At 38.1% G+C, this 16,999-nt stretch overlaps 1 protein-coding gene across 1 annotated transcript in view; it reads left to right on the top strand.

Annotated features, from left to right (window-relative positions):
• The window catches only part of DDX10 (DEAD-box helicase 10), a 172,387-nt gene that overhangs the window by 23,675 nt on the left and 131,713 nt on the right, over positions 1-16,999 (top strand). Inside the window, exons 10-11 of the mRNA XM_048935168.1 lie at positions 3,451-3,552; positions 12,058-12,145. Of these exons, the coding sequence (XP_048791125.1) occupies positions 3,451-3,552; positions 12,058-12,145 (190 nt within the window). The remainder of the gene's footprint in view (positions 1-3,450; positions 3,553-12,057; positions 12,146-16,999) is intronic.

The raw sequence follows: 16,999 nt of genomic DNA, 5'->3' as shown, positions 1-16,999 counted from the left end.
TTTATTTTTAAAGATTTAAATAATATTTTAAATAATTAAATATTAAATATTTGAGAGTGGATATTCCCAAAACAGGTGAGGAAAAGGGTTACACTGCACTGATAGTTACTGGAAGTCTTTGAGTCCCTCTAAATTTTTGAAGTCATCTTTGAAAAATATTTTAATTTTCCCTTTTTTTCATTGTTTTTCTCATTAGTGGTCAAAAGATGAAATAGTATAGGTTTGGAAACCTCTGTTCTTAGCCTTTTTTCATGTGATGATACTACAGCAAAGTAAAGAAACAATTTTTTTTATTTTTAATAGCAACATTTTTAATAACAATATGAAAATAACAATTTTTATATAAAGGCTATACAGAACTTAGTGTTAAACACTGAAATTACCTTTGTCCATAGATTCAGATTGAATGTATGTTTTCTTTTTCTGAATTATGTAAATATGCCTTAAGAATTACATCTCCTGAGCTTGTGCTTCCTGACAAGGATAACTGACACAGCATATACAATTTTAGCACTAACAGCACAAGGCCCTTAATTCACACCATTCAAGGGTCAGCTTGAAGGTTCGTGTGATCCTGCTTGATGTTTTGAGAATGACCTTGGGGATACTGAAGAAAAGGTACAAAAGAAAAATCGAGATAGAACATTTCCTGCTCTGTATTCTTCTGGAGTTTGGCTCGGTGGCTTTCAGAGAGGGTGTCTGCTTTCATTGGCCTGTGACGGGAATTTCTTACGTGATTTATATGGCACTGGCGTCGCATAGTGTGTTGCATGCTGAATATAAGAAATATATTTAAGCAGAAATGTAAGAATGCTAAGTCAGGCACTCAAAGGTGAGAAATGCTGGAAACAAGGAACTGTCCAAACCACTTCTTTCCATTCACTATATTTTAAGTATTCTACAAAGACTGTCCTACCTAGGTGTGTACATATGGTAACATTGAGACTTCTTGTTGCCTTGATGAAGGTGTTCCTCAATTATCAAGAGATAGGCAGGTATTCTTTCCAGATGTCTGGTCATTCTCATAAATCTTTTGTGAATCCTTTCCTGTCATAGCATCCATTTTGATGGAACTTGAAAAAGGGTATGTATTGCTCTGTATTCTGAGTTGATGACAGTATTATTGGTAGTGATATCATGGCTGTCTTTCTGTCTAATACAAGCTTTGGGTAAATAAAAGCAACTGTTTTTCTTGTATTTTTAATGGCGCCTAAAGTTCTTTGTGATGAATAATTAGCTGCCTTGGAATTGTGATTATCAACTTCTACCTAAAATGCAAAGGATTCTGAAGTTCAGTAGCTTTCCAGGAATCTGTTGCTTGTTCAGATGCTGCAGAGGCAGCATCTGATTTGTGCCTGCATTGTTGAAGTATTGTCTGGAATTTGGTTAGGTTAAAATAAGTAGAGCTTTCTTACAAAGTCAACTTGATCTCAACATACAAGTCATTCCCAGCCCTAATTACTTATTGTGTAAAGGACCCAAGAGTTCATGGGAAGTTTTGTCAGTAGCAGCTTATGGTTAGCGATGTTACTGGTGAGTCGCAGAATGGCCTGGGTTGGAAGGGACCTCAAGGATCATGAATCTCCAGCCCTGCTGCCACAGCAGGGCCACCAACCTCCACAGTTAATCAGGCTGCCCAGGGCCCCATCCCATCGGCCTTGAACACCTCCAGGGATGGGGCATCCACAACCTCTCTGGGCAGCCTACCTCACCACTGTCATGGTAAAGAACTTCCCACTGACATCCAACCAAAATCTAGAATGCAGGGGTTACATTGCTGTGATGAAAAATCTTTGTAAAAATTTTTAAAGGCAGGATATTTTTTTAAAATCATCTTTGGTTCCCAAACCCGTTGTGTATAGTAGCATTGAAGGAAAAAAAAAAGAAATAAAAGTCACCCAAGAACATCTTGTTGTGATGCTTCAAATTCATCAAATGAAAGCAGAACTGTAATAAGAGCTGTCAGACTGTTTTAACTGCAGATTTTGTTGCTGCTTGCATTGCTTACTATACTGTGACAGATAGTGTTTATAGTTTTCAAACAGTTTTGTAGTTCTGTTTTTGCCAACTGTTTATACTTCTAGAGAAATGTGGGCTCCATATATTCCATCTGAAATGGTTTTTCAGCTAATGGTATGACTGTCATTTGCTTTATGTTAGGATCTTTTTTTTTTTTGCACTCTTTGGGCTCCAGCAAGCTGTCTGACTCCATCACTTCTTACACAGCGTTTCTTTTCCCTTTTCTGTGCACAAGGGCTGGGCTGGTGATTTCTTCTGTCACTGGAATTTTTCTTGGGAAGTTATGTGACGTACCTCATCACAGTCTTGTTCTCTGTGCTTTCTCACTCAAAGCAAACTAGTAACATCTCCTACTCTTCTGCTGACAGTCTGTATAGTATCCTTTTGCTTGATGGTTATTGGTTGTAGGTGTGTGGTTAGAATAGGTGATCTTGGAGGCCTTTCCCAACCTTGGTGATTCTATAATTCTGTGGGTTTTTCTGATGGAGAAAACTGTATGCAATTGGAGTTGAGACCAAACAGGAAAATGCATTGGAGTAAGAGCAACCAAAGATTATTGTAATGGCAAGATGGAACTGGATGGATAGGGGATAGGAGAGAGAGAGTATTGGTGCGGGGACACTCTTGGAATAAAGGTAGATAAAAAAGTTAATTTCCCATCCAGAGAACAGAAAAGATAAACCAGTTGTGTTTGAGCTGGATGAAAAAAATTACCAGCAAGACAACTGTGAATGGAGTAGGCACCAAAATTCTGTTTAGTTAGTAAATAAAAGATGATGTTAAAAAGAAATGAAAAATATTTGTTTCAAACAAATGGACTGCTGATATCTGTGGCCATCTGCAGGCTTATCATCTGCTTCTGCATAGGGACTTGCCTCATAGCACCTCTGTCAGTTTAGAGCTGTTCTACACGGTAAGAGGCTGTGGCTCATAACTGAATCTGTTTCAATGCTTCTGTTACAGTAATTCCTTTATGATCTTTTAGAAAGTAGTCTGAGTTCAACATCCAAATAGAAGTAGTTGTTTGAGTTCAAAGCACTTAATGCTTTTCTAATGCTACATTCTTATAGTTGTAGATGTGCAAGGGAGAATCTGGTGGTACCAAGAGTTGTGATTTTCCTATTGTACAGTATGAATGCAAGTAGCTGGATCTTGCAATATTTGATCAAGCGTCATTTGATTACCACAGAAACATTTCTAATCTAGGAAAGAATAGGATCCTCAGCTCTGACTTCTTGTCTTAGACCCAGGCATATAGAACTCAAGGTGTAATTTTGAAACCACGTGGAGATAGTGACAAGTCATGTAGCTGGTTTGGCTTTTCCCTTTTTGGAATGAGGATGGTTGTCTGATTTTTGGGCTACTAATAAGGAAGCAAATGTAATTCTCCTAAGTTGTTGAAAACATTTTTTGTTTTTCCCTTTGGATCAGGTACAAAGAAGGTGGTGAAGCTTTGTTAGTACTGCTGCCCTCAGAAGAAAAAGGCATGGTAGAACAGCTGGCACAGAGGAAAGTACCTGTCAATGAAATAAAGTAAGTGACTAATGGCTCATCTGTTACCTTTCCTCAGGTATGGTGTGTAATGAGTATGGCAACAGTGATGAAGTCAAATGCTTGATTTGCTTGGAATTGGACAAACAAGGGAGATGACTTGCTTTTGATACTATTGAAGAAGAAAAGACCTTGAGAGGTTACCTATTCCAGCCCTTCTGTTGAAGATGGGATCAGCCATACAAATTACTTACACTGAATGCCTATTTAATTTGCCAGTGAATATCTATACCATTTTCCCAAGTGATCTCATCTATACTCAGCAGTTCCTGTCATTAAGGCTTTTTTCTCAAGTGTCTGATAGGTTTTACAGTAAATGTATGTGAAATATTTCTTTAATCCTTTGCCAGGAACTTATGGAAAATGACATTCTCATACTCTCTGCAGCTACTTTTCATGTAGCTGAACGTTATCACACTATCTCCTTTTCTTTTGCAGATTAAATAATTACAATTTCTTTAATCTTGCCTTGTAATGTTTTTCAGACCATTTATCATTCTTATTTCTCTTGACTGGAGCTTCCTTACTTCTGGAGAATTTCTCCAGTTTGTCATGGCCTTTCTGAATCAGTTACCTGATGAACAAGATTTTTTTTTTTTTTTAAAAAGCATTACTAAATGATAATTTCTCATATTTCAGAGAATGTACTAATGAAGACCTGCTCTGTGCTTTCTGTACCAATGAAAACTGATTTTGAATGAGCTGGGGGGAAAAAAAAGAAGCAAAACAAACAAACAGCTTATTTCCAATATCTGTTAAATGTGGCGTAATACACTTGTAGGAAAGACAAATGCCTTAACTCTGAAAGTAATAAATAGAACACAAAAAGAAGTAAATAATTTCTTCCTTAGCAGCACTATGTTTTTTGGTGCTGTCAGCCCACTGGTAAGTCAGAAGGAAAAACAGAATCAGAAGGAAATGTAGGAAAAGAAGTGAAATAAAACCAGCAAATACACTGTGAGCTGGACTCCATTTTGGAAACCTGTGTAGATGGGGTTACCTCATGTCAAAAATGATTGAATAAATCAAGAGAAAGATGGATGAGAGGTAGGAAATAATTTCCATACCAGTAGATAAGAACAGTTAGAACTGTTCTATTTTTGGGAAGGTGTGATTTGAAGGTGGAAATATCTGAGACTGAAATGTAATTAGCTGTATGCAGAGAATCTTGGTGGAATAATTGTTTTTGAGAATAACACAAGACAGGATGAAACTTTAAGTGGCTGTTATTACCTTAGCACTTAAACCTTTGGGTTAGCCAAAAATCGTACTGTATTCTTTGAATTCTAATGTAACGATTGAAGGTAAGAAATCGCTGCTGCTTTTACTGTTAGATGAGATTTCTTACAGCTTACAGTACAAAATCATTTGAATTAAGAAATGCAAGTGGCTGCAGTTCAGGTTTTGTCATTAGAATCTATTGAGCAAGACTTTCTTAATTTAGCTTTTTTATTGTACATTTAATAATAGGGTGCGTTAAGGTAAGCTAGGATTATGTAGTTGATTGCAACTTGATACGATAATGGCTTCACAAACTTTAATTTGTTTTTGTAAATGGAGAGGAAGGCACGTGGTCTGCTGCTATGGAGGTGGTAAGCAAAAGCTTGGACTGATAATCACAGACTGATAATCACTGCAGTTTCTACTGAATCTTACTCTTCTGAGCACCAACCAGCTTCACAAGGACTTTGCTGATTGTTTTCGATGCTTTTTGTCATTTTTAATGTCGAAGTTAAATATAATAATTCTAAATATGCAATCCTGGACACAAGTTGTCATTTCTGCAATGTGGAAAAATGTACATGTGGCACTTTGCAGATTTAAAGTTTTAAGGTGGACTGTTTCAATTTTAGTGGTTGGCAAACTGTCCTTGCACAGAATCACAGAATCACTGAGGTTGGAAAAGACCTTCAAGATCCCCCAGTCCAACCATCCACCCATCACCAATAGTTCTCACTACACCAAGTCCCTCAACACAACGTCCAAACATTCCTTGAACACCTCCAGGGTCAGTGACTCCACCACCTCCCTGGGCAGCCCATCCCAGTGCCTGACCACTCTTTCAGAGAAGTAGCATTTCCTAACGTCCAGCCTGAATCTCTCCTGGTGCAGCTTGAAGCCATTCCCTCTGGTCCTATCACCAGTTACACGAGAGAAGAGGCCGACCCCAGCTCACTGCAACCTCCCTTCAGGTAGTTACAGAGAGCAGTGAGGTCTCCCCTGAGCCTCCTCTTCTCCAGACTGAACATTCCCAGCTCCTTCAGCCGCTCCTCATAAGCCCTGTGTTCCAGACCCCTCACCAGCTTTGTTGCCCTTCTTTGAACATTCTTTGCAAGCATTACTTCTGTCTAACAGACTGACTGCAGAGCAGCCAGTGAAATACACCATTTCTGGGCAGATGTGGTTATCAGTTCTGTGTGGAATATGCTCAAATCTCAGATGTTAGACATCTTTTGATAGGACTGTAAAAACAAACTCAAGCAGCTCCTAAAAGTCTAATTGCTGAAGTTTTCTCTTGACACTGCTGTTCATTAAAAAAAAACAAAAAACAAAAAACACAACTGGATGTGGACAACATTTGTAATTTGTAAGATGTCTTTACATCTGCTGTTTTCTTTTCCTTTTAAGCATTGTAGCACCTTACAAGGACCAGCAGTGTAACCACAGCAGTCTAAGTGAATGTTTTGCTACAAACAGCTATTAATATTTCTTCATTTTGTTTATGTAGGGCTATTAAAAGTCGCATAATTTGCAGAATTCATGGGGTGAATCTTTCATTTTCCTAAATACCTGTTTAAAAGGCTAAAGGTTTTTTTCCTGACTTTGAATTTTGTATCCAAGCTCCCTGTAGAGCCTGTTACAGTAAATCAGTCTTCTCTAATCACTACAAGCTGCAAATTTATAGTTAGTGCTTTTAATGATACGTTTCTTCATTGTTAAAGCAGAGCAAGAGAAACTGTAAAATATACAATAATAAATGTAGTGGTATTCAAATAAGGCAGAAAGCTACTCTGAGAGTATTAAATGTTACATAGGCATATTTATAATCAGTCTATAACTTTAAAGTTTTAGATGTAAACTGAAATGATTTTTGATAGTACCTTGAGATTGCTTCATTGCATGTAATTTTGTTGACTAGATAAAAGCTGCTTCTGAAGGAGTTATCCTTGCTAAATTTGCCTCTCTGGAAAATTTTACCCAAGGAAGAGCAGCTCTGTAGATATCCAGTGTGAAATACTGCTAGCTTCAGTCTTAGGATAAAAATGCAATTACTGAAAAAAGCTCTGCTTTTGTGTCTCGTGGTGGAGAATACTTGGATACCGATTCTATAGAATGGTATTTTTAATACTTGGGAATCCATTAAAACTTGCTGCCTTCTGGAAGCCATCCGTGCTGTATGAATATCCATTTGTGTCAGTACCCCCAGCTGTACGTGCTGTGCTGTGTGAGGCTGCCAGCTCTGTGCAGCCGCTCCCTGTCCCAGCTCTTCCTCCTCTCTGCAGCTTGGAGGTTGTCCTTGCTGCACAGGAAGCCAACTTCCACACTGAGAGCATGGAGCAAAAATTGCTGCTGCTTGGAACCTGGGTGAAATACTGAGACTATACAATGAAATAAATCCAAACCCTCTTAAGTCTGCTTTTTAAACATTATTAATACGTGTGCATTAAAGATTAAAATCTGTGAGCAAAGCTTTTCTAACAAAATAGCAATATGATCTTTGCGTTGGCTCCCTTAGAGGCTTCCTCATATGAGCATTCCCTCTGGAGGGTTCAGCATTGGATGAATTACCATCTAAATGCTCAGATGCTGTTTTTGGGAGTTCTTAAAATAAGTAAAAGAAAGAGGTGTTGGTAAGATATCTGACTTGCTCTGTACAGTCAGTTTACAGTCAGCAACTTTAGACCATTATTTTTCTCTTCTTTTTTTTCTTTCTTAGTTTAACCAGCAGCTTTTCTCTTAGATGTATTGCATGCTGCTGAAATGAAGCTTCACTGCCTGTTTCCTCAGAAATCCTTACAAGGGGCAATAGGAGCAAAGTGGCTGGGGCTGGAATTGACTTGCACAGCGCAGAGACCCTGTGTGTCCGTGTGATGTGTATGCTGAGTGTGTGGTTCAGTATCCAATTTGCTGACACTATGCAGTTTAACATTATTTATGTGTTTCTCATTTTCTCTGAAAGGGATGTTTTATCAGCTGCTTCACACAGTTTCATAGAATCATAGAATGGTTTGGGTTGGAAGGGACCTTTAAGGTCGTCTCGTTCCAACCCCCTGCTGTAGGCATGGACTCCTCCCTCTACACCAGGTTGCTTGAGTTTCAAAGGTGTGTACATTACATGTTTGAAAGAATAATTTTGTATGTTTTATAAAAATAAATCAATACAGATTTTGTAGACAGAAGTTGCATTGAAAGAAGGAAAGTGCAGATGTTTCTGTGGGTGAGAATCTGCTGAGGCCTGTTGTGTAGTGTCTGTGCTGACAGCATGTTCGTCACTAAAGCTATGCACAGATGTGTCTAAAGCAGAGTACTTCTAACCCAGTGAGTGGTAAAGGGAAAGCATCTTGTTTTAGGGAATCATTTGGCAGCATGGTGTTTTTGGTGGTGATTTAATTGTTTTGCTTAAATTGCACTTTAGGGAAGATAGAGAAGACAGAGTATCTACTTAGAGCAGTGCTTGTATCCTGATATTAAAAATGAGGGGAAGGAGAGGAAAACAAGAATGAGTGTTGGCCGGAAAACTCATAGAGCGCTGTCAGATATGGTCTGAGATGGAAGTAGCTGAAATTATGTGTATATCATGACATAGTCAGGAGTGGCCAAATGGCCATTTATGCAGCTGCTGGGCAAAAGTGCAGTTCTAGAAAGTTATATTACTTTTTAATTATAAATTGAGTACGTACAGAGTAAGAGAAGGAAAAACAACCTAGTTAAAATGACAGACAGTGCAATAAATTCCTCTCCTATGCTTTTGGTAGTGGATTCTAGCTCGCTGATTCTTAATTGCTCAGGCGAGCTCGTACATCATCAGTTAAGTGTTTGGATTTATTAGGTTTGTCTCCTCACATAGTTACATGCCTATACTTATTGTAAGGAGTTTCATTTGTTTGGAATGAAATAACATACAAACTCATTAAAACCAAAATCTGCTTACTAGCTTTTGTATTTTTGGAATCCCACCATAAGACAGAAACAGCAGTGGTTGATTCTCTTGATGCAGTGCTGTAAAAAAGAGAAGAGCATCCAGAGTTACAACTTTTTTTTGGGGATTGCAAATTGACTCATTCATTAGCAAATGCATAACTGCAGAACGTGCTTGGGGCAACTTGCACTTTTTAAACATTGCTTAGATTTACACTACCATATATTTCCTTTTAACTTAAACAAAAATCAGTGTGCATTCAAAAAATCTCAGCCTGCCTGAGATTATTGTCCTTTGTGCCTGAATCCCCAGTGCCATATTGTATCCTGAAAGCAATGGATCATATTCTTATGATCGACAAATCATTGTAGAAAATAAGTAGCAGCGGGCCAGGTGGGAACTGGATCTTGCACTGCATTTTGATTTCAGCATTGTGTCAGTCATAGGCATAGCAGCTCTGCAGCTGGTTTTGCCTTACTTTCATTTTCCTTGCAGCTCGGACACATCCAGTGTGTGGGCTGTGTGCATCCTGGCCCAGCTCATCCTGCAGCCGTCCTGAGCTGTCGTGGTGCTGGCTCTTCTCACTGTGGAGCCTGGCCTGGCCATGGGCACACACCCATTGCTCAGCAGCAGCTGAATGTTGGTGTGGGGGCTGTAAGAAGGACATGGAGATGGGAAAAGAGCAATGCTAACTTAAGTTATGCATTGTGGTACACTGGCTAAACACAGTCCTGTGAACAGTAAAAAATATGCCACTGCACATTTCCGTTTTGATAAAGGAAATTGGGAATAGTTTGCAAAAAAACCTACAAACCCTCAATTTTTTTCTTTTTTTTTTTTTTAATTTTAATTCCATTTTCAGTTGACATGAGTACATTACCTGTGAATTTTCAGATGGAACGTGCAGAGTTGCAATCAGGTACTCGACTCAAACATTTGATCAGGTCCCTTTACCAGGCTTTTCTAAGCCCTCTCTCACCAGAGTGAGATATCCCTCACTTCACAGTCGCACCTTGTTCACATCAGCGTTTTGTGGCTGTGAGAACACACTGAGAACTGCAGCCACTTCCATCAAACCAGACATTGATGCGTTAGTTTCACAAAAACAAGATTAAATATCCCTCTAGTTTTATTTTCTTGTTGATCTTTTTTTTTAGTGTTTTAATTAAAAAAAAAAAAAAATATATATATTTTTATATGCACTAACTATTATTTTATATGCAGCCCAAGACAATTCCTCTTCACTCATTGTGACCAGGCAGGCCAGAAGGTTGGATGCCCGTGATGCAGACAGTGTTTCTATAGCTTCTGAGAATGTGAGGTTGCTGGATATTTTGCCAACATCAAGAGAGGACATTTGCTACTTCTTTCATATTCTTAAAGCCAGTTATAGTATGAAGGATAATCAAATTGATTAGTCATGTTTTGCTTCTAAGCTGTGTTGGCTATTATGTGTTTGCTTGTTTTCTTTAGGTGCTTACAAATCAATTTTTCAGTATCAAGTGCAGCAAAAGCACTGCTGTAACTTCTTTTTTTTGCCACCTTTGAAGATGAGCGCTGTGTTTACCTGCCCTGTCTCAAAGATCTTTATCTCTCAGTGAGCTGTCTAGAATAGATGTAACTGTGGCCCTAAATGCTCTTTCTTGCTATTGCCAAGTTTCTTTTCACCCTGTGGGTTTATCTAAGTGCCTGTTAACCCATGATTTCTGGTTCTGGCATGAGCTTGGGCTGCACTGTAACTGCTGGTGGCTGTGTGGTGGCACCTGCAGCTTTGAGCGAAGACCAGGAGGGGAAAAATTTGAATGTGTGTCATCTCTTAGTAATTTTCCTGTAATTTACCAGTAATTCAGCTTGTTTCTGGGATTATTGAGTGTTAATTTTAAGTCTTATTGTTGATTATTCTTGTGCTCACTTCTTCACTATACCTCATTTTGTGCTTGTGTTCCTTTATCCCGGGGTACTTGCAATGGTTTTTGTACTTGTATTCACTTGAATCTTTCCTTTTGAGTTTCAGGTCATTGTGAACCTCTTGATTTCATCTAGTTAGATTTTTGTTATCCATCCTGTATTTTGTCTGCCTCAAGATGGTGTATTTTGCACTTGTACCTTCTAATATAATTCAGTGTCACTTAAGCCACTGCTTTTATTTTGCTTTTCTACCATTTTTCCTGTGTTGGAAAAATCTGTTGTTCCTTTTCTCATTCTTGTTTGATAGAACAATCTCTGTTTACTTTTTCTGTGCTTGGTATTTTATGTGTATTTCATCTGCACTGCATTTCAAGGACTTGTTGGTCACTTTGTGTCTCGTTGAGTTTTTCATGCCTCTTGATTTCTGTCTTCCATTTTTACATGTTTGGAGTGAACTTTTACATGTTTGACTGTGTTTTCACTATTGGATCTTTAATAGAAACTGCAGCCAAACAGTTCTTATGTCCACTGCAGTCTTCTGCTGTCTGTTTCTGATAGACATTGGAAATATAAATAGTGAAGGAATAAAACTTTGTTATCTTAAATTGTTACTTGGTAGCACTTCCAGCCCGTTTAATGGCTTTTTTTTTTCATGTTTCACAGTCATAATAGTTTATGTTACCAAAGAAATTACTGTAAGATACTTCTTTCCTAATATTTTAATCACAGCCACGTTTTCTCGACTGACATATGGGAACAAACCTTCTTTTTTAATTTTGTTTTCTTAAGAGCTGTGTGTTGCTGTACAGCATAGGATGATGTTGCACACAGCAGCAAGGTTCATTGTGAGAAATGTGATGGCTGTGTATAACTCCTTACCAGCTCTAGTATCATTTTCTGTGATATAGTAGCTGTTCTCTATTCTCCTGATTGATATCTTGAGGAGGTCCTAAATCTGTTTAATCTGAACGTCCTTTGTTTTTGCTCATCTGCCTGTAACAGAGAAGATAACTTCACTATTCCCAATGCGATGGATTCTTTTTAAGCTTTCAAAAGTGCTGAGAATTTCCCTAGGAACATTATTATCTCAGTGTAAAGTAGTCCTGTGATTCATTGAGCTTTTTTTTTTCCTCATCATTTTTATAAATTCCAGAAGTATTTTAATGATGATTTTGGCTTCGGAGAAAGTTTCACATCCTTCACCAAAAACTGTAGCTGAATAAAAAGTCTGAGCTCCTGTTTCTTTCTTCTGTATTATTCATATAAAGAGTGTGTGCTTCATCCTTAATATGGTTCCACTGTAAACTTTTCAGAGTGGTGACATGTTTGTGCATATTAAAGTGATGCGGAAAACATGAAGATACTCTTGAGAACTTAATAGGTGGTTATTTGTTGTAATTGCTACAGCAAACTGTTTTTTTTTTTTTTTTTTTAAATAGAATTAATCCTGAGAAGATTACAGACATCCAAAAGAGAATGCAAGCTTTCTTAGCTCAAGATCAGGAATTAAAAGAGAAAGCTCAAAGGGTAAGTAGTCATCTGCAGCTTCTTGAGACATGCTACTTAAATAGATCTGCTGTTAGAATAATTGACCTGCAGGAGTGACCTAGCAGCAGTGTTTGGAACTGCTACATTTTTCTCATGCTTTACAACATGACATCAGTAGAAAGAATAAGCATGTTTTAGCAAGTGGTGGTACATAATAAAATCTTTCAGGTCACTTTGTTGTACATATAGGTGACATTTAAAGAGCATTACCAAAAGCCAAATGATTGGAAATTTGGAAGTGCCAAAGTCTGAGGAATACAAGAAAAGCAGAGATTCTGGATTAGCATTGGAAACTGTTCATTTATGTGAACCAGCATGGGAACAGACGACACATGAAAAGATTCTACTGAACCTGAGTGATAGAGTAAAATGAGAATGGGATTGTGACCAGGAGTTGTAGTCTTTCTGTTGAAAGCAAGTTGCAATATTTCAGACTGTAAAAGGAAGGTTGCAGCTTGTGGAATGTCAGTGTAAGCTTCCTCATATTGCACAGGCCAAGAGCACTGGTGACAAATTATGATCATCAGCAACTGCCACAGGAAGTTGTAATTACACACATTTACATCAGAAGTGGCGGAGCAGCTGACTGAAGGAGGTTGAGAGTAGGGGGAAGCCAGCATTATCTTTCTTGGAATGAAAATGTTTACAAGTCTTCTTGTTTTGTTTGTGGGTTTTTTTTTGTTTTTTTTTTTTTGGTGGGTTTTTTTTTTTTTTTTTTTTTTTTTTTAAGATCTCTTGAAAGGAAGAGAAAGGTCTTTCTGAACTGAGCAACAGAAAATAATGAGAGCTTCAAAATAGCACAAGAACAAAATCAAACATGGGGCTGTCTGTCAAGGTTGCTAATAAGATCTTTGGCTAATTTTGAAAATTGTAAATTGTAATTTCATTACCATGTTGAGCAGTTTTTGTTGCAGTTTTTCATTTATGGCCATTAGTGCAGTGTCACCTTGCAGGCAAACTGTGTACATGTTCAGTTTTTGAGAATCTTAAAATATGGACAAGTGGTTTGTCATAGTTGTTCCTCCTTAATAAGATTTGAGTGTTCAAACAGTGTACAGTGTCCTCCAGTATTCATACATATTAATGTGGATAAAACAGTAGTAATAATGCAGCTGAAATCTTGACCTCAGATTGTTAACTGAAATGTTCAGTTTGTCAAAAAATGGGCCCTGTCTGTTGGAAAGCTGCTAGGTCTTGATGGTTATAAGAAATAAATTCTCCTCGAGCACCAGAGTGGATGAGACAGCAGTGCAGGGGTGTAGTTCTGCACAGAAATTCAGGTAGGATGTATTTTATTGTGTTGGGGGCATGAGATCTCAGTCATTGTGTCCTGCGCTTTGGAGGCCAAAAGCAAAAACCCTGTTTGAGAAGCATACTTAAAAGGGATAGAATTAAATTCTTGGTTACTAATTGCTTTAAGGAATTTTGCAGTTCATCTTGTGGTTTGCTTGCTGTTGGTTGGAATGAGACAGGGTGAATCAGACTGATGTCCTTTGCATCATCTGTAGTTCTCATGGACTCACGCCACCTTCTGCCGTTCTTTTAATTTTGATGTTAGATCACCTTGTCTGAGAAAGTTCAAAAATATTTTTCTGCTAACTTGAATGTTTTTGTGTGGGAGGAGATGGGACAGCAGGGTGATGTCTGCCACTGCATTCTCCATCTCTCCTGCAGGGACTTGCTGGGTGCTGTGGCAACATAATCAGTTACAGTTCGAGATTCCAGTCAAGCTCCGTTACTTTGAATTCTGTCAAAATAGCACATAAATTGATTTTTTTCTTAACGTTTAAAACAGTTATCCAAGAAACACATTAATAAAATAAAACTACAGATATGGCAGATTAATACAGCACAGTACTTGATGTGTTTTCTTTTTCTAGTAGTTCTGCTAGTCAGAACCAATTTTTTTAGCTACTCCTGTGATACAGCTGTGATATGTTTCTGGTATCTTTCTGATCTGTGATATGTTTCTGCTCAGCATTAATGTTATCCATGAGGGTATGATTTAATTCATGTGATAGTATTTTTGTAACGTTTGGTTGCAGTAGGAAACAAAAACTGACAAACCATCACAAAAGTTAGATCAAAACAGTAGAAAAAGCAGTGGCTAATATAAAATGATAAAAGAGAAGGAATAGAGCTCATACTGACAACATTCATCTTCCCTCAGCTCTCCAGTCTGGATGCGGAGATGTGACCAAATCTTAGGAGAATTGGATGAAATCCAGAACAGACAGTGTTTTAGAACTTGAAGTGAGGGCACATGAAATGAAATCAGAATTTGGATTAAGTTGCCACAGTTTTGAAGAAGTTATTTGCTTTTTCTGTACTTAATGCTTCTTAAAATTAAGTAGAATAAAGTCAAGTTTGTCTTCCATTATACACACACATACAAACACACACACCAGATATAAGATTATATATATATATATATATGCATGTATAACCTTTTTATTTTGCATTAAGGCTTTGGGGTAGAGAATATCTCTTATTGGAAGTGTTCAGAGTGTGTGAAATAGCAAGTGAGGTCAGCAGAAAGCTTGAGTCATCACCATCCCTGGATGTGTTTAAAAACTGTGGATGTGGTGCTCAGGGACATGATGTAGCAGAGGGTTGTTAGAGTTAGGGTAGTATGGTTAGGTTGTGTTGGACTCGATGATCTTTAAGGTCTTTCCCAGCCTGAGCAATTCTGTGCTTCTACTACAGAATTATCTTTGAAGCCTCTTATCTGAAAGAGATGCTAATTTATTTGAATGCAGAGCAATACAAACCTGAATCCAGTCTGTGAGAAAGCTGAAAAAAATTGTTTCGAGTATCAAAGGGCTGAACCCTGATAGCTGATAAACATTACAACATAATGCACTTGTTTGGTTCATTCTCAGTTGTAGAATCATGGAATGCTTTAGGCAGGAAGTGACCTTAAAGCCCACCCAGTTTCACTCCCCTGCCACAGGCAGGACTGTCCCCCACCAGCTGAGGCTGCTCAGGCTCCCATCCAACCTGGCCTTTAAGGCCACCAGGGATGGGGCACTGCAGCTCTCTGGGCAGCTGTGCTACCACCTCATTGCACACTGAATGAAGGATTTTTATTAACATCTAATCTAAGTATCCCCTTACACAGGCTTGGTACATACACAAAAGATGTGTTCTTTCCACCCCTTATTGATAATTTCTAGACTGTGTGTATCAAAGAAATACTAGTAAAGTAAGTTACCCAAAAGGCACAATGAGCTTTCTGCTCTGTGGGTGCACTGACCCACGTAGACCTTACAGTCTGTAGATATTGCAACTTTCAGATTCACAGAAAAGGTACTTTTTGTTTAACATAATTTTTCCCATCTGTCACAGAAAGAAGGGACTGTCATTTCTTTTTGCTGTCACTTGCTAGACAGCAGTAGATTAATGAGATCTGCCAACTTTTATATCTCTTTCTGTAGGTTTCTAGTTATCTTGGTAAAATGTTTAATAATGTGAGAAAACAAGTATTTTATTCTGTACCTTACAGATTGATTGTAGCTGAGATGGGGTGTGATAAAATCTTCCACCCCAAGAATTGAGAGATGATCAGGCTATGAAGCCACCTGAAAACCTCAGCATTTAAAAAAGCAGACCAGTAAAAGAAAACTTCTCTAACCAAGTGTAGGACAGCTTGAAAAGCATCTCTCTTAGCTCTTTACAGAAGTTCTTACTTCCACTGGCCAAGGAAAGAAGTATGACATTGTGACTGCTTAATCTATGGTCTCATAGTTCTCACATCTGGAAAAGTTTTTCTCTGGAGCATTTCACCATAAAAGCTTGGTGTTTCAGATTTTTGTGTCTCTCCTCTGTCTTAGGTTAACAAGCAGTAGGAACTTTTTAAATTCCACTTGAGTTACCAAGGCAAAAGTTTTCTCTGACAAGAGTGCAGGTAGCAGAACAGGGGTGTGTTTGTAGGGTACTTGAATGAAACTGTGTGCTAGTTTAATTAGCTGCTGGTTCTAGTGCTTGCTGGTTTAAAAGAAACAAAAATATTGTAGTAGTGTGTAACCACAGGAGGCCAGCTCAGAATACTGCTAGTGCATAAGGAAAGCAGTAAATGGCCAATTTAGCAACCAACTGCTACTTTGGAACAAATGATACAATTTATTGATGAATGAATGTTAGCTTATCAGAACATCTCCTGCTTTTGCTGCAGGAGAGAGTGGTGAAATTCTGCAAAGCAATTTTCTATTATTTTATTACGATTGGAGTAGGACTAAAACTGCATATAGAGCTATCAGTGGTGACAGAAGTGCTAATTTCAAGAAATGGTAGGCAGAAATATACTACATAAAAGAAAGGTGAATGCTAAAAGAAGAGCAGGAATCTGTACTTTGGAGAAGGGCGGAGGGAGAAATACAGCGGAGGATGAAATTGTCCTGTTATGTGATGTTTCCAGTTTTCCTGGTGAGCATCATGGATTTATTGCAATGTCAAGCTTGGGCTCATGTTAATAAATGTCTTGTTGTGAATTTATGCTGACCAGTTGAGCTGCGTTCATCAACTGCAAGTGTATGATTAGCTGGTGGCAAAGGCAAGGTGATATGAATTATCCTAGGCTGTAGTGAAAGACAGTTACATTGAGTTGAATTGCTTTGTTAGCCAGCAGCTACAGTTAAGGCTGGTACACTTCAGACTGATAGCACCTTGGCCTCTGTTTGTTTCCATGTGATTCAGTTGTCAAAATAGAGGAATGTCATTTAGAAATTCAGGAAATGAGGAAAAAAAAAAAGTCAACAATGTTTCTTTTTTGGCTAAGTTGCTGTATTTGCTTTCTAGTGAAAATAAAAGGGCACACTACTGGCAAATTCAGCC

The sequence above is a fragment of the Lagopus muta genome, chromosome 1, assembly GCF_023343835.1.
Source record: "Lagopus muta isolate bLagMut1 chromosome 1, bLagMut1 primary, whole genome shotgun sequence".
NCBI lineage: Eukaryota > Metazoa > Chordata > Aves > Galliformes > Phasianidae > Lagopus > Lagopus muta.
This window is presented reverse-complemented; position numbering and strand designations above follow the sequence as displayed.